Below are 22773 nucleotides of genomic sequence, written 5' to 3' on the forward strand. Positions count from 1 at the left end.
GTGTAAATTCATTGTTTAATGAAATTCTTCCGATTATAAAAATAATGAAATCTCACACAGCATTTTAATATTTCCAGTTTATACGCGCATATATATAGGGATATTTCTATAACTAAAGCTACAAATTTGTAACTTGTAAACAGATATTTTGAAATGTTAGTTGCATTGGCTTGTATATAAACTGGCCATTATCAGGTCCAGTAGTGGTCCTACCAGGTTCGCGAAACCGCGAAGGTTACCGCGGTAACCGCGCTCTCCGCCGGGGCACGGCTTCGGTATATCGCGGTAACCATCTGCAAATTTGATCCAAATTTAAAAAATTTAAGGAAATTTGTGAAAAAAAATATATGATGTAGAGATTGATTTGTAATGATGTTTGATGAAAAAAATTGATGAAAAAACTAAATTTACGAATGAATAAAATCCAATACCGAAAAATGATTAGGTAAAATAAAAAAAAGGTATTGTTCACACTTCATAGCACCTAGTTAAGTATGTATTTGATACAGGAGACACACATTTGAATGTTTGTAACACTTAGTTGACTATATAGTTGATACTTGATACATGAGCCATATTTTTTATTGTGTTAGCTATTCGTGGCTAACTCGTGACGTAGATAGTTAGTAATATTTTATTGTAGGCTTTTTGTTAATTTCCAGTGCCCAAGCTAAGATAAATTATATATGTACAGATGTATTCACATGTTTGTAAACATGAATTAGTTTTATACGTAATATTTGATTGTAAGTATACTTGTGATGCCAAAATTTGTCAAGAATTTAGAAAAAATATGTTAAAATTTTCTCTTTTTTCCTATATAACATGTCCTAAATATCATAAATATAGCTACGTACTAGTTTTCTATTTTTCTTGTATTTTTACCCTTTTTTCAAAATTAATTTGCACCTAATTATCAGATTACACTAGCCGCAGTTTTCGGCCGATACCGCGCGGTTTTGACCCGAAACCGCGCGGTAACCGCGGATTTTAAATTCAAAATTTTTAGATTCAAATTTGTCATGGTTTTTGCGGTTTTAACGGTATCCGCGCAGGATCCGCGGATGCGCAGTACCGCAGTTTTCGCGAGTTCCACGGTTTGAGGAACCCTGGGTCCTACCCGACTAGTCATGCATCTGTTGTTGTACTGCAAGAAGGATGACAATACACCGTACAGATGCTCTGATTTTATGATGTGTGTGAAGCTAGGCATAATTACACCTGAACAAACCTAAAATTAATAACGAAATTGTTAAATCATTTTTGAAAAAAAAATAGGACCAAAATCTTATAAATTCTAAGGATATGCTTCGTGATTCGTACTCTGGTGACCCCAGCTACACCTCTATTAGGGTTGATGGTGTTTGCACGAGTCTCAAAGTGATCCAACGATCCAAAACTCAGCAAGATATTAGGAGGTTTTCTGTCAAACGTACGCTAGACAGTCCCAATAATTAAGTGCAAATGGTTCATGATTCAGATGCACGGTGTGAGATATGACAACTAGCTACAGGTATTGGATTGGAAGATTAATCTCAGTTTTATGCACATGTGCAATACTGGATAGTTGCTTTTTTTTTCTTTGAGAACTAATACAGGATAGTTCATAGCTATGCAAATGACACTGAGCAGCATGTACTTCATCCTATTGACACGATGTGCGAGTGAGCATTCTGCTGGTTCCTGGAGTACTCTGGCCCATGAGCCAGAAAGGAGCATTGGTCTAGTCTAGTCCCCCCTAGGCCCAAGATCATGCTGAACTACATGATCATGCATAGCCTAAGGGGCTGTTTACTTCCTAAAATTTTTTTCTAAAAACATCATATCGAATCTTTGGACATCTAAATAAAGCATTAAATATATATAATCATTAAAGCTAATTACACGGTTATGGAGAAAATAGTGAGATGAATCTTTTGAGTCTAATTAGAACGTGATTAGCCATAAGTGCCACAGTAACCAACATGTGCTAATGACGGATTAATTAGACTCAAAAGATTCGTCCAGCGATTTTCAGGCGGAATCTGAAATTTGTTTTATAATTAGACTAAGTTTAATACTTCAAATGTGTGTTTAAAGTTTTGATGTGATGTTTTTGAAAAAAAAATTTGCAAACTAAACAACCCCTAAGATCAGATTAAGAATTATCTCCAATAATCACTAGTCAGAAGTGAATTAAAAAGATTAAAAACTGCGTAACTTACCTGCAGATCGTAATAGCGGAAATGGTGGCCTGATGTACAATTCTGAAGCTCCCAACTGATCGGGTTCAGGTGTACATGCATTATCCTGTTCAGCAGAGAAAAGCTTGGATCTTTATTCAGGTGTACATGCACTATCCCCACCAGAATAAAATGGACAAATGGATTCAGTTCAATTTGCTGTGAAGGGATACATGGCTGCAAATGGCAAAGCAGAGCAACCGATCGATCGGATTGAATAGTTGTACATTTGAATTTGCTGAATCTGATTCTACTTTCGCTTTTTCAGACGGACGACCATGAATATTGGCCTAATACAAGCAGTTTCATCATTTTTTTTGATCGTGCACAGCACAACCTACAAAAACATATAGGAGCACCTGCTATCAAAATCCCCAACTAAACGTTGCGCAACAAAATTTCAGTTCTGAACACCAATTCGAAACCAAAAGGGAAAAAAAAATGTTATATTCAATCTGGGTCAAATGTCAGCTGAACACCTGGTATCAACACACCTACCTCCACAGCATTCTGCAGCCTCTGCTTCATGGACAACCAGATAGGAGTAGGACAGAGAGATCCAAAGAAGACCAGAACACCAGTGCATCCCCAGCCATGTCGCTATCACTGTAGTTGACAAGCAGAGGTCCTCCATGGCCATTCTTGGAGGTTCACCCACAGTACAGAGTCCCAGCTACATACCTGAGATGATGCTTGACTGCAGCCAAGTGTTCATCCTTCTTCCGTTCCTTCTAAAAACCTGAAGTTGCCATTACTCTCTGAGGACTGAGGCTCAAATGTGATCTGATAGTACATGCAAAAGAGGCATATGGGATATTACATTTGCATCACAGTTTCTAAGGTATTCACATGGAAATTTGTTAGGTTCCTTCATCTAAGAACTCATGCATTTCATCAGAAACCGACATAAGCACGATGCCATTTCCTCTGAATTCTTCGATATGAAAACTCATGTGTTTTTTCTTGAATATTCACATGATTTTGGCAATCATCAAGCCTGATACTGTACAAGAGCGTAGCCACATTATATTGTCAGAATATATACAAATCAAATTCTAAGAAACATAAGCACGGTTTTACATCCTGATTTTTTTTACCTGCCTGCAGTGATAGCTAATACACATCAACATTAATCATTCGATAGACTAGGTAGCAAACAAACATTTCACAACTGATAACTCGATAGAATAAACATCAAAATTAATCATTCGACGGAATAGGTAGCAAACCAACGGTCCATGACTCAATAACTTGAAAAGCATTCTTACTGATCCTCACAAAAGACCCGTATGTACAAAGATCCTGAAAAGGTCTAAACATCGTTACGTGGAAACAAAGATCAAGCAACACTACGAAAGAAACAGATTTAGCGGCTGTTAGCCAACATTTCTGAATAGAGTGGAACATAGGGAAGATACCCCATCTTAAAATCCGACGCAAGATTTTGAACAAAATGTGATTCCTTACTATCCATGTCATATGCCATAAGTGCGTCGTTTCTGCCAGCAACATAGTAAATCAAATTGCAATCTGGGTGAACTGTGACCACATGGTAGTAACAGGAGTGGTACCTGTAGCTCATCTTCTCAGTCAATTGTACAGTACTCACATTATGCTTCAGGATCCATTCATTCGTAGTACAGTCCTCAAGAACCCATACTGACAAGCTTAATGGCACAGCGTCGTACTCACTGACGTAGCACAATTTCCCTTGGGATTGGCCGATGAAACAGGGATCCCAATCAAATATATCTTCCACGTCTACCGTCTCCGGCGAATCCATGTTCAACCATGATCCCCCCTTCACATCTACCGCGACGATCAAACGGTGAAGGACAACCAAATGCAGTATGCCATTGAAAAGGACGCTTTTCTGATCACCGGATACCATGGTATCAGGTAACCATCCACTTTCCTGGTAATTCCACTCTCCGGTTTCCGAAGAGTAGATCTCCACCCCAACCACACATCCACATTCATCCAGCACAAGCTCAAAGACATGGAAGTGCGAGGAGACGGCATGGTCGAAGCCCAAACGGGTGCACAGATCCTCCTCGTCTTCCCCGGCGCCGTAGCCGGACTCCGGCAAGGCGACCCACTCCTCCGTGGCAAGCAGCGGCAGAGGAGGAGGCCGCCGCAGCTGTCCACCATCCTGACGCGCTCGAAGCGGCGAGGCAGGAAGGAGAAGGACGGGTGGACGAGAGGCCGGCCTCTCCCGGCGAGATCAACGAAGTGGCGTGCCTCCATAGGGAACCGTGTGCCGCTCTCGCTGCGGTAGAAGAAGCCGGCGAGGGTTTGGGGCAGCTTCTTGCGGTGGCCGGCGTCGGCGATGAGGCCGCGCCAGCGCCTGGACACGCACTTGCATCGGCAGACCGACTTGGCGGGGAGGAGGGAGAGGATCTCGACGACGAGGTCATCGGTGAGCTCCGCCGCCGGATTCCGCGCCGTGCTGGACCTCTTGATCTTGGATTTCTTCGTCATAGCACCAAGAAAGCGCAAACTGCAGGTGGATCGGAGGTGAGACAATAGGGGAGCAGATGAACAATGTAGCGCCGGCAGTGGAGCGGTGAAAGGCTCGCCGGCGTTGCGTTGCGCACCGCTCGAGACGGCGGCGATGAACCGGTGAAGTGAGGGTTTGAGCGCGACGGCGGCGTGGGGAATTGGCACGAGGGGGGAGTCTATCTAGACCTCATGGCCTCGTGGGCCCAAAGGCCCAAATAAAATTGCACGAGCGGAAGACGAAAGAGGTGCTTTTCTGGAGGAAAAAGTTTAACAAAGGTCCCTTAACTAGAACGTGAGTTTATTTTCATCCTAAAGCCGAATACCAGAAATGTTTTACCCTTCAACTAAGCTAAACCGTGCAATTAAACTCGGTCCTAGAGCAGGATTGACTCCGTTTTGCGTGGTTTCGGATGACGTGGCATAGGATGGCCCCACATGTTAGCGGCTTGCTCTCCTCTTCCTCTGCTTTCTCACTTTGCATGGGGCAGCGACGGCCGGGCACGTGTAACTGGTGGGCGGCGACCTGGCCGGGCTGGGGCTAGCCAAGCTAGGCGCCAGCGGCGGCGCTGGCTGGAGTCGTCGCTAGTCCCTCTTGAGCAGCTTGCTGATGAGGTCACACAGCTGCGCGGCGTCGGCCTCGTCGTCGAGCTGTGTTTACGTGAAGGGCGTGCGGCCGTACACGAGCTAGTAGAGGAAGACATCGAACGCCTACCAGTCGATGTCGTTGCCATGGCCGGTCCCGCTCATGAGCTCCGGCACGAGGTACTCGTGCGTGCCTACGTAGTCCTTGGAGTTCGTGGCGCCCGTTGGCTATATAATTTTCAGCATCTTTATTTGTATTGTCATATGGTAGTAGCTGTCTAGAAGTCACGTCGCTCACGTGTATGCGAGTGTTGCATGGCGTGAGTGCTAGCTTAGTGGTTGTGTTGCATGGTTGAGTGAGCAGAGAGATTGGTAGTGAGTAGTAGCTAATTAGTTAGCCATGCATGCAAATATGACCAGGGATGAGCTCACGTCTAGCTAGGAGAAAGAAGCACTCCATGTTTGCATGGACGCATGCGTGCATTCGAGATTGACTAGGAGATTTTCAGTTAGATATGGGTGAGTTAGTTATCTAGGATCTCGCCATCATCGATGCTGTCGCCATTGGTCGAGAAGTACGATGGCGTGATTCTCTTCTTGCGGTGGTTGAGTTTCCGAACCCGGCGGCAGCGGATGGCGGGCTCCACGGATGTCGGGAGCGCGAGGTCGAAGTCGGGGAGCACAACAATGACCGTCGCCTCGGAGCAGGATGTACGTTCTCTGGCTTGAGGTCCCGGTACACGAAGCCGAATGCGTGTAGGTACTCGAGCACCAGAAGCACCTTGACAGCATAGAACCTTGCAACGGTGACGGGCAGGCGGCCACCGGGGTGGCGCCGGAGCACCGCGTGGAGGTCGCCCCCGGAGCAATAGTCCATGAGAAAGCACGCGTAGCGCCCGACGTCGAGGCGTGTGTAGAGTAGAGGGTGGGCACGAAGGGGTGGTCGAGCGAGGAAAGGACGCGCGACTCGGCGAGCATATATAAGGGTAGGAAGTGGGGCGAGATGTCGGAGGAGAGCGGGGATGGCGGAGCGGGGTCGAGCACGTCCATTGGTGGTGGCGATTCTGCTTGCATAGCGTGAGAGAGAGGGAGAAGCACATGATGGCCACCGCCGCGCTCCGAAGAAGCATATAAGAGCATCCCAACAGCTCTTTTATCCCATCATTTATTCTAAAAACAGAGGATGGAGAGTAAAAATAGTGTTCCAACAGAACATCTATTATATCCTCTATTTTAGATGTCCTCTATATCAAGAGAGAGTTATCTCTCCATCATCTAAAATTCAATTGTCCCCACTTTAGCCACTATAAAACATAAAACAAATGCATGGTAGTTACATGTATCAATAAAATATAATAGACTAGAATATAGATGCTTTAATATGGATGATCTGTTGGAGCATACAAATATATGGAGGATGAAACTGTTTTAGATGACCATCCAAACTAAGATATAGAGGAACAAATTTAGATGAGTTGTCGGGGATGCTCTAAGAGAGAAAAGAGAGAGAGGAGAGGAGAGGAGAGGTGAGAGAAAAAAATAAAAAACTTACATGTGGGACCCATTGGATGCCACATCGGCAAAACAAGTGAAAAAATAAGCTAAAACCGCCGAGGGACTTTTTTTAAACGGATTAGATAAGTTTAGGGGTACATATTTCTAGTATTCCGGTTAAGGGATGAAAAATAGACCCGCCTTTAAGTTGAGGGACCTTTGATAGATTTTTTTCCTTTTCTGGAAGAGAAAAATTATGAAATGATATGCCAATGGAGTGGTATAAGGTATACGTAATTATCGATGCATGTGTATTAGATCTGATATGTACTCTTTTCGTTTCAAAAAAATAAATATAGTTGATATATAGTCATCGATATATCCATATATATATAGATTTATAGTAACATCTTGATACTAAATTGGGTTTTTATAGAACGGAAGGAGTAGTGATATATTAGATCTGTACTATTTGGGAATATTGTGGCATTTACATAGTTCCTCTATCAAGAAATACGACCTAAATTACGCTTATCAGGAGTAGGAAACGTATTACGTGCACATAGGCTCCTTGTGCACGTACCGTGCATACAATTAAGTATTACTACCTCTGTAATTTTCTAGCTTTGTCTAAATTCATGAATGTATATACTTTATATTATATATAAAGTGTGAAGTTATACTACTCCCTCCATTTCAGGTTACAAAGATTTTATGGGTTTGTTTAAATTTATTTATGTATCTGTGTATATGTTTTATATATATGTCCAGATTATATAAATAAATTTATACGATACCAGAAAGTCTTTATAATAGAGAACGGTGAGAATAACTGTGTTTGCAGCCCCGTATAAACCCTGAGATTAGGTAGAGTTGATGGTTCAGATGCAGCTATCATATGCACTTTTGAATTTGACGCTAACCATGGATTGGAAGCTGTAGTCGCAGCTGTATTATATGGATAGTTACCAGCGTACGTGTAGCTCTGAGTCAGTGAGCAGTATGCCACTCCCTCCATTTTTGTTATTTAATGTCATTATTTCTCCTAATTTTTATATCTAAGTTTGAACATTCATGTCATTTAAAAAAAATATAAATATATAAAATTATAAATCATGATTAAAGTACATTTAATGATAAAATAAATCACAATAAAATAATCAATAATTATGTATATTGTTTGAATAAAACGAATGGTTAGAGATAAATCCAAAATAAATAACATCAAATTAAAAAATGGAGAGGCTTTATCTTTAAAAAAAAAGTGGGCTGAATATATACAGTTCTACTGGCACTGCTACTGAAGTTCTGAAAGGTGGTCAGAACTTACCAGCTCGACGAGCAAGCATGCAAAAACGTCTCTAAAAAGTTCATTTCGGATGCACACGTCAGTGACTACAACAAAGATAAGCTTTGGGCTTGCTTGGGACTTGGGAGTCAGCAAATTTTGTCTCACAATTGAAGGAAATACCCCTCCATTCTTAAATGACGCCGTTGATGTTTTACTACATGTTTGACCGTTCGTCTTATTCAAAAAATTACTTCGTCTTATTCAAAAAAATTACTTAATTACTAATTATTTTTATATTATTTCGTGTATTGTTAAATATATTTTTATGCATATATATAACTTTACATATTTAACAAATTTTTTTAAATAAGACGAATGATCAAACGCGTAGAAAAAAGTCAACGGTGTCAAATATTTAGGGACGTAGGTAGTAATACACCTGTAGTTGTTTGTTATGGAAAATAGTCGGGTTTGCTACAGAAAATAGTGAATCAAAATCCCCCATCGAGAAGCTGTTTGGCAGGAGCACGATTTATCCATATGGGATACTCCTTCCATAAGACATCATTTTTATAGTAATCATTGTATTGAAGTTTGAGATATTATCAAACAAATTGGTTGTGATTGAACAAAGTGGGGGACAATTGCATTGTGAATTGAAAAATGAAGGGCATTTTAGTGTTTTGTTTATATATTGGTATGTGTGAGATAGGAGAAAGATAATGTCTTTTTTGGATGTAGTATAAGTGAAACTGAAGTCGCCAAATACATGCTTTGCATCAAAATTTCAGAAAATTTTATATCTGAACATCAATTTAAGCCACAGAATGGGTTCACTTTGGGTCAAATGTCAGGTGAGCACCTGCTCCCAAAACACCCTGCCGCCGTATTCCTCACTCTTTAATTCAGCTTTCTGCATGGACAACAAGCAACATACATATAATTTTGGCAAGAATCAAACTTGATAATGCACAACAGCAGCAGCAGCAGCACCGTTTTTACATTCTGAATTCACATGAAATTTTTCTCAGATTTCTTCTAAGAGATCATGCATTCCATCAGATCACATAAGCATGTTACTGCTACCCCCGAATGCTTTGATATGAAAATACATGTACTTTCCTCTAATATTCACTGGATCAAACCTGATACTTAACAGCAGCACAAGTGAGTAATGTTGTCAGAATTGATACATCTCAAACTCTAAGAAACAGAAGCATCGGTCTAAAATTTCACATTCCTACAGTGATTGCTACTAACAAACATGAACATTTTTTGTTCAATAGACTAATAGCAAACCAACATTTCACAATTGATAAGTGGAAAAGCATTCATGCTGATCTTCACAAAAGACCCATGTACATAGATTCTGAAAGGTCTAAACATCATTTAAGGGAACAAATGCCAAGCAACAATACACACACAAAAAAAAACTTAACGAACCATAGACAACGTTTCTGATCAGTAGAATGGAACATAGGGAACAAACTCCAACTTGAAATCTGACCCTAGCTTCTGAATAACATGCGATTCCTCACTATCCATGTCATATGCCATCAGTGTGCGGTCTCTGCCGAAACTATAGTAAATCAAATTGCAATCTGGGTGAACTGTGACCACATGGAAGTAGTATAAGTCATCGAAGTCGAAGCCGGTTTTGCACTTGCAGTTTATCTTCTCAGACAGCTCCTCAGTAGTTACATTATGCTTCCATGTCCATTCATCCTTCGAATAGTCCTCAAGAACCCATATCGACAATGACCGGTTGAAAGGGTAAATGCCGCGTTCACTGAAGTAGAAGACCTTCCCTTGGGATTTACCAATAAAACAAGGCCACCAACCAATCATATCCGGCTCGTCTTCCATCTCCAGCACCGGCTTGTCCCACCATGTCGCCCCCTCCGCGTCTACCGCAACTATACTCGGGCCGGTGATCATATACAGAATGCCATTGAAAAACACACTTCTTTGATCATAAGATATGGTGTATTCAGGGAACCATTTGCTTTCACTGTAATTCCATCCCCGGGTTGCCGAAGAGAAGATCTTCACCCCATCCACATATTCACCATCATATATCACAAACTCGAAGACATGGAAATGCGAGGAGACGGCGGGGTCGAAGCCCAAACGGGTGCAGAACTCATCGCCGCCGCCCTCGGGGCAGTAGCCGGACTCCGGCAAGGCGACCCATTGATCGGTGGAGGGATTGCAGACGACGTAGCGGAAGGCATGGGCGCTCACGTAGCACCGGCAGAGGAGGAGGCCGCCGCAGCTGTCCACCACCCTGACGCGCTGAAGGCGAGGCAGGAAGGAGAGCGACGGGTGGACGCGAGGCCGGCCCCTGCCGGTGACATTGACGAAATGCTGCGCTTCCTCGGGGAAGCGCCCCTCGTTCTCGCTGCGGCAGAAGAAGCCGGCGAGGGTTTGGGGCAGCTTCTTGCGGTGGTGCGGGTCGGCGATGAGGCCATCCCAGCGCCTGGACACGCACCTGCATCGGCAGACAGACTTGGCCGGGAGGCGGGAGAGGATCTCGACGAGGAGGTCGTCGGTGAGCTCCGCCGCCGGATTCCGCCTCTTGCTGGATCTCTTGTTCTTGGATTTCTTCGCCATGGCGCCCCCCCCCCCCCCCCCCCCCAAGAAGGCGAAACCGCAAACGGAGCAGGGTTCAGACTGCCGGGGCGAGGAGGGGAGGGGAGGATACAGATGATGAAGAAGGGAGCGCGGCGCGATTGGGAAAGGGCTCGGGATCGCGTGCCGGAGATCGGCGGAGGGGAGCGCGGCGGCGGCGGCTGCCGTAGGGCGGAGCGGAGTTGTAGCGGAAGGGACGGTTGGTTGGGGGGAGGTGGAGCAGCCGACAGATGGAGGCCCAGAAAGCGCAATTCACTTTGACTCCTTCACTCCAATCTTTTTCGTACCCCTCAACAGCAATACCGAATATTTTGACCCCTCAGCTACGAAAACCGGTGCAAAATTATTTCTAGTGTTTTCGAAGGTGCTTTTTTTTTTTTGCTGACATGGCGTTTATGTGCTTAAAAAATAAAAAAATATGCAGGACATAGATATCAATGAGCACTTCTTTTCCTCTATCCTCCCCTCTATATCCTATCCCCTCTCACAAAGGTTTAGGCGGAAGCGCTGCAGCGAGGTGTGAGATTAGCAGCACCAGTCTGCAAAAGAGCAACAACCCGTCCAGATTTGGGCGTGTTCTGTGTGGTAAACCGTGGCATCCCGACGAGCCATGGCTGGAGTTGGGGAATCAATTGTTGGATTGCGACCCCTCTAAGTTGAAGGAGGTACGATCGAGATACTTATAAGACATCGCGCGCTAAAGTCGTCTCACATCAAGATCAATTGGCTAGAGGGGACTCCATTTCGATCTCATCCCTGATTCCTCGTCGTCATCCTTGGTTGATAATGGCAACGTACAGTGATCAAATGGCAGCATCGCCCGTAAACTGTTTGACGACCACTAGATAGAGTCTTACATCGCCCACCTGCACCTCTGCATACCTTGCCCTTCCTCCGCATCATGTACTTGTGAATTGATAACTGCAACATCATCATGCTTACTTTGTGGATTATTCATAGCTTCACCATCGCCGTAATGAAAATGGCGCCCATAATAGACTAGCTTTCATCACTTGAACTATTAGGGTTGGTCTACTTAACCCTCTGATATATGAAACCGGATATTTCATCACCTGAAGTACAAAAACTATATCAAATAATCCACTGAAGCGGTTTGTAGGTAGGTTTGCCATGTAGATGCTGACGTGGTAACACTATTGTTTGCATGGCACAAAGATTGACCTAGCACTACCACGTCAGCATTTACATGGCAAAACCACCTACAAAATCGCTTTAAGGGTTATTTGATCTAGTTTTTTACGTCAAGAGATGGAACATCCGGTTTCATATATTAGGGGGTTAAGTAAATCAACCCTGATAGTTAAGGGGTGAAGTAGGCTTTTTCTCTAGCTTTATTATACTAGCAATGGATACAAAAGGCAAGAGACAAGTTTTAAAAAGTTTGCCGCACATACATATTACATATTAGAGTCAAGAAAGGGCATCAACTATTAATACAATATTTTGTAGATTAATAAGTGGAATTGTTACTAGGGGAGAAAGAAATTGTTGTTGTCGTGGTAGATTACATCGAGCCTGTCCATGGCACTAAGGGTGTGTTTGGTTTGGGGATAAGTTAGAATGAGTTAGACCCATTCCTGTTTTCTTGGTTTAGAGCGGTTTCATTTTTCTGTTTGGATGAAGGGTTAGAGCGAGCATGTTTTCTGTTTGGTTAGAGAGATGAAAATGGATGGAATGAACCTATCCTGTGTTTGGATGGATGAATTTTGGTAGGACAAGTAGGTAGAGTAACCTCCTCATATGCAAAGGTGAGATTACCTCCTCACAACAAATATGTGAAGTTACCAACTGAGTTTACAAACTGAGAATAGTTATGTGCATGCATTAATACATCAATTCTTCACACATAAATAGTATTTTTAAAACATTGACAAGCCAATTAATCCACGTTCTAAGTAATATAAGGATAATAATCACAAATTATTTTTCTTTTGCCAATATGTCTTTTGGCTATCAATAAGCAACAAATGACACGGTTGAACAATCGATCAAACTTTGAAATGGATGAAATTCGCACGAAATGTTAACCGCTTGTTGTATGGTACTGCCGATTTGCAGATGTTGGAGTGATGAGAGGATGCATCATATTCATCTAGAAAGACCTGTACATCAATGAAGGGCAGCAAGAAATGGTCGTCGGGTGCCTCAGCTTCATCTCCCTCCTTGGCAGCCTCGACACGTCATCGGCCTCGCCGCCGCCGTCTTCCGATAGCGAGGACGAGGCGCAGGAGGTGAAGAGGAGAGGAGGGAGGGGAGCACCTGATACCAGCACCGATCTATTCCCTGTCGCCGCCGCAGCCTCCTCTCCTCCCCCTGTCGCTGTTGAGCCGCCTACGAGGAAGAAACGCCGAGGAGGAGAAAAATCGCGAGCGGAGGAGGGAGATGCGCTCTATGCACCGGTGATTTTTCCGGAGAGTTCACCCTTGCGTGGGCCCTCTTCACGCGTGCCCGCGCACTCTGCTGGGTCGGCTCGGTCCGGCAAATTTTGCCGGATCATCCCATCTCGAATCTGGCTAGAATATTCCCTCCTAGGTCCGACCCACTCCTTCCGACTTCCAAACCAAACAAGGGCAAAACCGGGTTGGCTCCATTCCAACCCATGAAATCTCCCCAACCAAACACATCCTAACACAACGATGAGAAGTTTGTGCAATATATGGTAGATAACTATCGTAATAAAATCATGTATCACTCTTTTATCCTCAGTCACCTAGGATGTGTTTGATTTCAGGGATGGGATGAGTGGGAACAGAGCCAACTCATCCCTGACCCTGTTTGGTTGGTGGATGGGTGAGATGGGTTGGACTCAGAAAAGGAATATTCCTTCCAGATACAGGTCCAACCCATCCCACCAAAACGGTGGGACGGATCCGTCCCAGGACGATCACGACGCACAGAGATGTGTTCATTTTATTTATTAAATTTATTTAAAATATATTACTTATATAAATATACATTCAACTATTCGTATATTAATCCTAGTATTTAATATTTTATTTTAGATATAAGAGGTAATCTTTATCACATCTCATCCCTTCAAAAAAAAACAGATCCAATCCTTCCCATCTCATCCCTTCCACCAAATAAAAAACAGGGTCCAACCCGTCTATCCAACCAAACAGAAAAATAAAACCAACTTATTCTACAATCCAGTGATAGAGTCAACCTACCCACCTCTTCCACTAACCAATCATATCGCTAAAGAACACGAGCCCACCTTCGTCACCTCTCGCCTCTGACCCTAACCGTCCATTTTATCACCAACGGCCCTGATCAAACATCAACCCTACCCTCCCGCTATAGATCTTTTCCCTTCCCCACCCATCCCATTTCGCAAACCCTAACCCCCTCCAAAACCCTCCTCCTCCTCCTCCTCACCCGCGGCGGCGGCGGCGAGCAACTCGTCCACTCGACACCATGAGGCCACCGCGAGGTAAGCGCCCGAAACCCTAGGATCACTCGTCGTGCGCTGGCCTCGGTTTCGGTCTCACACGGTGATTTGCTTCAGGTAGAGGGTTCGGAAGGGGTGGACGAGGCGATGGCGGCGGCCGTGGCGGCGGCGGCGGCAGGGGGTTCGGGAGGGGCGGGGACGGTGGCGGGAGAGGAGGCCGTAGCGGGAGGGGAGGCAGGACGCCGAGGGGCCGTGGTGGCGGTCGCGGCGGCGGGAGGGGTGGCATGAAGGGAGGGAGCAAGGTCGTCGTGGTGCCGCACAAGCACGACGGCATCTTCATCGCCAAGGCCAAGGAGGACGCGCTCTGCACCAGGAACATGGTCCCCGGCGAGTCCGTCTACGGAGAGAAGCGCATCTCCGTGCAGGTCCTTTGCTCTTACTCCCACCTCCCATTTTTATTTATTTTTTCCATTCGCTTTTATGCAGCATTATCTACCTATTTAGTTCTTCCTTAGTTCTTGCTAGAACTGGAAAAAAAAATAATTTCAATGTACTGTAGCTAGCTGTGTGGCCTCTTTGTAGTGTACGCAGCTGTTTCTTTTCATATTGCTCTATTCTACTTTAGTTCTATGTAGTGTACATTGCAAAGTATGTTCATGTATGTTGTTTGTGCTATGTACAGAATGAGGATGGAACAAAGGTTGAATACAGGGTGTGGAACCCCTTCCGTTCTAAGTTGGCTGCTGCCGTTCTTGGTGGTGTTGACAATATCTGGATTGTAAGTTTTTCGGCTGAATCCCCTTGTAGTGCTATACTGTCACTGTGGTTGTTATTGCTCTAGTGTAAAAAAACATCATTTGTTAATTTTTCCGCATGATTTAGGCTCCTGGTGCTCGTGTGCTGTACCTCGGTGCTGCCTCAGGAACCACAGTGTCTCATGTGTCTGATGTTGTTGGACCGGTGAGATATCATTTACCCTCCTCCCTATTTCCTATTCAGTCACCTTGCATGCAATTTGCTGTAAGCTAATCGAGTCCCTATTCAGTCACCTTGGTATGCTATTGGCTGTAAGCTAATCGAGTCTCTTTGCAGACTGGTTTGGTCTATGCTGTTGAGTTCTCGCACAGGAGTGGTAGGGATCTTGTCAACATGGCCAAAAAGAGGACCAATGTGATTCCCATCATTGAGGATGCCAGGCACCCGGCAAGGTACCGGATGTTGGTTGGCATGGTTGATGTTATCTTCTCTGATGTTGCCCAGCCAGATCAGGTATATCTTTCTCACTCTATAATTTAATTCGGCCTTAGATACTCTATTATGTGGTTACTAGTTAGTATTCAATTGATTGTGCAATGCTTCAGTGACATTCTTTGGCTACTTACGGGCTGCAAATGATGAGCCTACTCGGATTCCCCTTCAGGACATCAAATTGGATGATGCAAATTCGAGTTTCTGATGCACTAGAGCCCATTAATACCAGCAGTTTCTTTGGTGTTTTTGCCTGCTTTTTAAAATTTCTTTGGTGTCAGCATGTGTCTCTGCATGCAACCCTTTTAAATCCCATCTCAATAATTTGCAGTTTTCTTATTGGTAGCTGTTTATATTCCAGTTTATGTTTAAGCAACCTCCAACCCGGAAGGTCTATTCTTACATGCTGGGTACTAATCTTGTACACTTCTGTACTTAAATTGTAAGAGGAAACTGCATTTTTTTTGGGTACTGAAGCACCTTTTCTTATATGTTTTTTGAATATATATTTTTTGAAATTGGTTGTCAGTTGTTATGAGTTCACCATGGTTATGGATTTATTTTGGGTGCATTTGTTGGCCGTGATGTCTCCTACTAGTCACACTTGTATGTACAACATAAGTATACCTACAGTTTTTCTTTGGTCTGGCTGTGTTGCACATGTATACTTTACATTTCAGTGCCAGCACTACTTACCATGCCCCTTATTATTTAATGTTTTGATTGGGCTTAGCATACGATGAACTTGCTTGGATTCCCCTTCAGGACATCAAATAGAATGATGCAAATTCGAGTTTCCAATGCACTGTGCTTTAATTGTTTCATTCCTTTTTCTGTGCATTTATGAGTATTAATCTTTGCATCCATGAGTATTGACTATTTGATTTGTGCTATTTTTTAATAGTAGCAATTTGCTGCTTGGTTGGTTGTCTGTTCGCTCTAGTATTAAACTTCAGTACATATAGAAGTTATTGTGTGGTTTGTTGGTGGCTATAGACATGTTTTTGTCCATATTTATGTTAGCTTGATACTACATTATTCGTTTTTCTTTAATATAAATAAACTTTTTCTGCTATAAGGTTCTTCTATTATTACGTTGTTAGCCCCTACCACTTTCATAGTGCTAATTAGAACTATTTCAATTCTCGTCATTCTACAGTTCCTAATTCTGTATCAGTGTCAGAGTTCTGAACATTTATATGTTTTTTACTTTGTAAGTAATTATGCTACAAGATACGTTTTTGACATGTAATTAATGCTTACAATAGTTTCTGTAAGTTTGCTGCTCGAGTCGGAGGTTGGCACCCATGAAATTCCCTTGATGGAATCTTCCATAGCAGTGCTCTTTGTTAAAATCTTGATGATTCACTGATTTTAGTTTTGAAACCTTTCCCATGGAATCCTCTATCCCGCAGGCTAGGATCTTAGCCCTCAATGCATCCTACTTCCTGAAGAATGGTGGACATTTTGTCATTTCAATCAAGGTACTTTTGTCTTTTTGTGGCCCCCTGAATCATGAAGTTAAATCGCCTTGATTGAGACTGGGGAGATATATAGTATGTTACTAGTATTGGACTGACAAATTGTTTGAACAGGCCAATTGTATCGACTCTACCATGCCAGCTGAGGCTGTGTTTGCTAGTGAAGTTGAGAAGCTGAAGGCAGATCAGTTCAAGCCCTCGGAGCAGGTGACATTGGAGCCCTTTGAGCGTGACCACGCATGCGTCGTTGGTGGTTACAGGATGCCCAAGAAGCAAAAGGGTAAATCTTAAGAGGAATAAAACTGGTGGTGTGACTTGTGCTCAAATGTAGTGCTGAACAAAACTCTTGGGCGAATTATTTTTCATTTGCATCCTGGTTTGTAAGACTGAAATTTGGACAAATGATGCTAAGTAAGAGCATTTCCAATAGATAGTCTAAATTAGACTCTTCAAATGTCTATTTGGCCATTCAAATTCGTTTTTTACTCTAATAGTTTCTTCGTCCAACTTATTTTGAGATAGCTGGATTCTAAGTGTCATTCTCTTCTCTTTCTTTTTCTCTCCCCATTAATCTCTCTCCCCCCTCAATCTCTTTCTCTCTCCTTTTCCTTCCTTCTCTTCTCATGCGGGCGCAGAAGCAGGTGGCGGCGGTGTTCGGGCGTGGCGCGGCGTCGTGGGGAGACAGCAGGTGGCATGGCACAACGCGGCAGTGTGCGTTCGCGGGGAAGTGGCACGGCTGTGTCCGTGCGCGGCAGCGTGGACGGCGTTCGTGCGCGGGGCGGCGGACGCGCGGCTTCGACGGCGGGCAGCGACGGCGACCTGAGGCCGGCAGGCGGCGCGGCGCGGGGCTGTGGAGGACGGCCGGCGGCGGTGCGGCACGGGGAGCTCGCGGCGATGACCTCGAAACCTCGACGACGATGACCTCGTAACCTCTGTGATGCCTGTGAAGGGGTAGCTCGTGGGGCCCATCGTTTTGGGGAGGCGATTTGGCTAAACAAAGGCTGGCTAAATGAGCAGTGATTTTGGCCAGTCGGATGTCTTGTTGGCTAGTCTATTGGAGTTTTTTTTCTTGAATAACTAAATTTTAGCTTGGAGAAACTAATAGGGAAAATGTTAGAGATACTCTAAGAGAGGTTAAGTCACTCGAATCTTATATTGCTTACTATAAGTTTCATTATAGGTACTAGCAATAACAAACAATGGGATCCCGGTGTCTTATTAATGCTTTTTACATAATTTTCAAGAAGTTAGAAGCTTTCTCAAATAGAATACGGATAGAATATGAAGTCACAGAATCCAGAAAATTAATGTTTTTCTATTTTTAAGAAACCTTACACGCAGTCCGTATGACCTTATTATATTACCATTGTCCGTAATGGTATCAGTTAAGCGTTGTTGTCTTCTGGAAATGGCATGGTGTAACCATTTTGATCTTTAGTGTTAAATTATGCTTGAAGATGTGGAGATTATGCGACTCATGTCACCGTACTACAACGTGGTTGGTGGTCCAATTGATGGAGACAAGCCTAGGCCTTGCTTTACTGTGCGGAGAAGAGAAGCCCAGGGAAATTGTCCCTAATTTCTAGTATCCACACCCCAGTCTCGATCGAGCATAAAGAGGTAACCGTTTGGCTTATAAAAAACCAAACGGTATATTTATAAATAAAAAATTATATATATATATTTATAATGATCTAAAAAGCTAAGAGTAGAAAATAAATTATAATAAAAATCTACTCTAAAGTTAAAGTTGAAAATATAAATTTTGGCATATAATCATAAACAGAAATGAAAAGATGGTGCAAAAATATCTCAGCATATTCTCTTCACCTACTTTCTTATCTCAATAAATCATAATCATTCTCCACTTTAACCATAACATTCTTAAAGAATAACACAAGTCTATTTTAAGATACGGAGAGAGTACTCGAGTTTAAACAATCATGTGCAAATAAGCAGGTAACACAAGTATAGGGCTTTGTAGTTCAGCGGTTCAAACTTTAAACAAAACAAAAAAAACCTGCCGATCCAAGGTGGCAAGGTCCACCATATGAGCCAACCATAGATAACAAGTGAAATAAACAGCAACGACCCATTAACGATACGAGAGTCATCTGATATCGCAGGTAAGTAACGATGTTGTTCAACACAAGATACAGCTTCAGACAAAAACGAAATAGCCACCAATACTCTTTGATATTCAAGGTTCAAGAAAAAAAGCGAAATGAGTGCGTCTAACATAAAACGTCTCAAATTTTGGCTTCACACAGATAAAGATGGATATCTAGGCAGCGATGTCCTCTGAAAGGAAAGCCTGACCCGGGGCACGAGCAGACAGACGACCATGGCAACCAAGTAGCTGCACAACAAAGATAGTACAAGGTAAGATGATCCGTGCAGCTTTGTCAACGCGTGTGTATGACAACACTACAGTAAATTTCGCCAAGCCATAAAACAAAAGTAAACAGCTAAACATTCCCAACAGGATAAAGAAATAATAATAACTGAACAGGCAACATAAAAGGCAAAGTCCATTTATAGCCCTTCAACTTTCACAGGAATTTTCACCCTCAGCTACATAAAAAGCTATTTGTAATCCTATACTTCCAAAACCGAGCAAGATCCTCAACTACATAAAAAGCTATTTACAATCAAGGATGAAGTATGTCAGGTTTCTAAAAGTTTAGGGTGAAAAATAACCGGCTTTGTTTTTAAGGGTGGAAATGAACTTTCATGAAAGTTTAAGGTGCAAAAATTGGACTTCAATAACCGTATTTATTCATGAGTATGAGTGACAGACGTTACAAAAAGGACCGGCAAGTCAGAAACAAAAAACAAAAAGCATTCCTACCTGGGTTAACATTAACTGGATAAGCCAACGAAACACTAAAATTAAAGCATTAAAATGCTCATCCTGATTTTTAACATATAAAGATAAACATTAGTTAAGAAACAGCATGGTTACCTTAGCATTGACGCCATCAGGCACAATTCTACCCTCACTCTTGAGTTTGACATACTGATCACGGTTGAACTTGGTGAAACCCCTGAACAAGTGTAGATTAGAATTTGCACAAGATCGGACATATGAATGACATATTAGAAAATGAGATGTGCATGTATCATGTGAGCATCGCCTTATATGGTACTTACCACTTTCTACTTTCAATGATCTTTTGGCGGCCAGGGAACTTGAACTTGGCACGACGGAGGGCTTCGCTGGCATGGACCGCATTGTTGGGCTTGCACCGCACGGAAAGGAGGACCTGGCCAATATCCACCCTAGCGCAGGTGCCCTGTGGCTTTCCAAAAGCACCCCTCATCCCAGTCTGGAGCCTATCCGCCCCAGCACACGAAAGCATCTTGTTGATACGAAGCACATGGAATGGGTGAACCCGAACCCGGAGGTGGAAGGCATCCTTTCCTGCAGACTTGGTCATGTACTTGTTGCACGCGATACGTGCAGCCTCAAGAGCCTCACTAGTGACATTCTCCTTCTCCCAAGAGACGAGATGCACGCAGTGGGAGAACTCATCCACGCCCTTCTTCTTCATCCCAACATCGTAGATCCTGATCTTGGGGTCAGGGACACCACGGCAGTACCTCGACTTGGGGTAGGGCTTGTTCTTGATCTGGCGATAGCACCTCGCAGGTCCTAACCAAGGCAAAGCCACAAAGTCTAGTTACTAACAACTCAGCAAAAAAGGCAGACAGCAGCGTGAATTGCGTAGCGCAGAGAAGAAATTGCTTATACATATCCAAAAGCATATACATATCCAAAAGCACCTACAGCACCCACTGTAGACTGAGCAGCATAAATTATACTTACAATAGGACATGCCTGACTTCTTTGCAAACTAAAATATGATCAATGAACAACCAAATATGATCTATAAACAATCAATATATGAGCACAAAATGGTATGGAAGTAACGAAATTCACTACCGGGAATCCCAGTTGGTAACCAACACACAAACAAACCCATTTCTAATTAGAAAACACGGAGGCCATTTCTAATTAGCAAAGGATACAGTTCATTTGGATTCACATACAGCAATTAATCGAATTATACTACAATATTCACATCCTAAAAGCCAAATACTTAAAAAAAAACTTCATACCTAAGGCCCGGGCGGAGCCAGGCGTGGGGCAGCTTGGGCTTAAGCCCCACGCCTGGCTAAAAATTTCATTAGAAATATATTAAGTTTTAGCTAAAATTTATCTAAATAATTTATACTCTATCATTTGAGCCCTAGGTTTAGACAACTCCTAGTTCCGCCCCAGGCTAAGGCTAAATAAAACTAAGGAGATACGCAACGAAACAACTAACAATCATCAACGCGCAGCATGAGCATAGATCAAGTGATCAACACCGGTAGCACAAAGGTTGCGCGCCATCTACCACGGATCCCAAACCGCGCCCACATCATCAAGCAGCCGCGGCGACCCGATCCAGCCGCTAGAACAGCACCGGCCAAACGAGACGATAAAGAGAGCGACATGGCGAGAGACTTACTCCTCCCCATGGCGACGGCGGCGGCGGGACGAGACGGAGAGGCGGCGGCGCTGCAGCTAGGGTTCGGAGGGGCGCCGCGCGGAAGGCTTATATAGAGGGGCGCCGCGCTGCAGCTAGGGTCCGAGCTGTTTGCGTGCGTCACGCGTGACCGATGGATGGATGGATTGGACGGTGGCGATTGCGTGCTGGGCTTGAGGAACCCATAGAAGCCCATTCCAACTGGGCCACCTCTTCTAGTGTGTTCTGCTGTGCTGACTGACTGAGGGCAGGTCTGATTGGCGCTCGGTCGCGGGCGGACTGCGCGAGCGAACGCATCGTCCTTCTACGGAATTCCTCCTTCTACCTCTCTTTCTATAGGCCCACACGCTGTACGGCCCAGTGAAACTGATCGGCCCACCGTGCACCGACTGATAAATTATATATATATATATATATATATATATATTATATATATATATATAAACTTTACACATATAAAATTTAGACATACAAATTTTATACATGTAAACTTTATACATACAAAATTTTCATATATAAATCTTTATACATATAAACTTTATTACATGTATAAAATTTAAACGTACAAATTTTAAACATGCAAACTTTATACATACAAACTTTTCATATATAAATCTTTATACACATAAAACCCCTATTTGTAAAGTTTATACATATATGGAAAATTTTATACATGTAAACTTTATACATACAAACTTTATATACATATACACATATATACAAACTCTCCATATAAAAATCTATATAGATACAAAATATTATATATACACAAATATATATATATATATATATACTTATTATATAAATTTTATACATATAAATTTATACGTGTAAACTTTATACCTATAAAGTTAAAACCTCTAGTAAAAAAACAAAAAAAAAGATGTATGTAGCCAATTTGGGCCGCAATAGCATGTGGGCCGTGGTCCATGGGCCGGCAGTGCCGCGCGGTCGCGCGGCGCGTGACCGCACACGCATTAGCCTTTTTGACTGACTGAGGGCTCCTTTGAATCACATGAATGAAAAAACGACGGAATAGAGAAAACATAGGATTCTGATATAAATATGTGTAAAACAGTGGATTGGAAAACACAGGAAAAATATAGGAATTACCGTTTGATTGGATCACAGGAAAAACACAGGAATTGAGGAAATATAAAGACTCAAATAATTTTTTCCATGAGGTTTTACCTCTTATTAAAATTTCTCCAAAACTTATATGGGAATAGACATTCCATAGGAATTTTATAGGATTTTATGGGGTTTATTCCTTTGATTCAAAGGGCTTTATAGAGAAAATTTCTATAGAAATGAAATCCTCTAAAATTTCTATGAATTTCCTTTGAATCAAAGAGGGCCTGACTTTAGCAGCCTA

At 43.0% G+C, this 22773-nt stretch overlaps 3 protein-coding genes, 2 non-coding genes and 1 pseudogene across 5 annotated transcripts; 3 read left to right on the forward strand and 3 right to left on the reverse strand.

The window, feature by feature from the left end:
- Window positions 1–92: 92 nt before the first annotated feature.
- LOC102707585 lies at window positions 93–4860 on the reverse strand (annotated as a pseudogene).
- Window positions 4861–9153: 4293 nt separating this feature from the next.
- Window positions 9154–10712, reverse strand: LOC102706477 (F-box protein At5g07610-like). Its single transcript, XM_015837381.2, has one exon. It carries the CDS (start codon window positions 10702–10704, stop codon window positions 9553–9555), a length of 1152 nt encoding a protein of 383 aa, XP_015692867.2. The 5' UTR covers window positions 10705–10712; the 3' UTR covers window positions 9154–9552.
- A 3359-nt stretch (window positions 10713–14071) lies between these two features.
- Window positions 14072–17350, forward strand: LOC102706757 (rRNA 2'-O-methyltransferase fibrillarin 1-like). Its single transcript, XM_040524658.1, has 7 exons — window positions 14072–14176; window positions 14252–14559; window positions 14817–14912; window positions 15017–15094; window positions 15227–15403; window positions 16798–16866; window positions 16978–17350. The coding sequence occupies exons 1-7, from the start codon at window positions 14161–14163 to the stop codon at window positions 17152–17154; spliced, it is 921 nt and encodes a 306-aa protein (XP_040380592.1). The 5' UTR covers window positions 14072–14160; the 3' UTR covers window positions 17155–17350.
- On the forward strand, window positions 15520–15594 carry LOC121054585. Its single transcript, XR_005811973.1, has one exon. It is a non-coding gene; the product is annotated as a small nucleolar RNA snoR60 (small nucleolar RNA).
- On the forward strand, window positions 16113–16187 carry LOC121054586. The gene has a single exon (XR_005811974.1). It is a non-coding gene; the product is annotated as a small nucleolar RNA snoR60 (small nucleolar RNA).
- A 1577-nt stretch (window positions 17351–18927) lies between the features above and the next one.
- Window positions 18928–21434, reverse strand: LOC102707035 (60S ribosomal protein L10-2). Its single transcript, XM_015837253.2, has 4 exons — window positions 21381–21434; window positions 20017–20518; window positions 19829–19910; window positions 18928–19222 (listed from the first exon to the last, which is right to left on the reverse strand). The coding sequence occupies exons 1-4, from the start codon at window positions 21388–21390 to the stop codon at window positions 19148–19150; spliced, it is 669 nt and encodes a 222-aa protein (XP_015692739.2). The 5' UTR covers window positions 21391–21434; the 3' UTR covers window positions 18928–19147.
- Window positions 21435–22773: the final 1339 nt, after the last annotated feature.

The sequence above is a fragment of the Oryza brachyantha genome, chromosome 5 (genome assembly GCF_000231095.2).
Source record: "Oryza brachyantha chromosome 5, ObraRS2, whole genome shotgun sequence".
Lineage (NCBI taxonomy): Eukaryota > Viridiplantae > Streptophyta > Magnoliopsida > Poales > Poaceae > Oryza > Oryza brachyantha.

Coding starts and splice junctions, on each gene's coding strand:
- LOC102706477 (XM_015837381.2), bottom strand. CDS start 10,704: ATGGCGAAGAAATCCAAGAACAAGAGATCCAGCAAGAGGCGGAATCCG.
- LOC102706757 (XM_040524658.1), top strand. Junction 14,560..14,816: donor AGAAGCGCATCTCCGTGCAG/GTCCTTTGCTCT, acceptor TGCTATGTACAG/AATGAGGATGGAACAAAGGT. Junction 14,913..15,016: donor GTGTTGACAATATCTGGATT/GTAAGTTTTTCG, acceptor CGCATGATTTAG/GCTCCTGGTGCTCGTGTGCT.
- LOC102707035 (XM_015837253.2), bottom strand. Junction 19,911..20,016: donor ATCATTGAAAGTAGAAAGTG/GTAAGTACCATA, acceptor ACACTTGTTCAG/GGGTTTCACCAAGTTCAACC. Junction 19,223..19,828: donor CTGATGGCGTCAATGCTAAG/GTAACCATGCTG, acceptor TTTGTTGTGCAG/CTACTTGGTTGCCATGGTCG.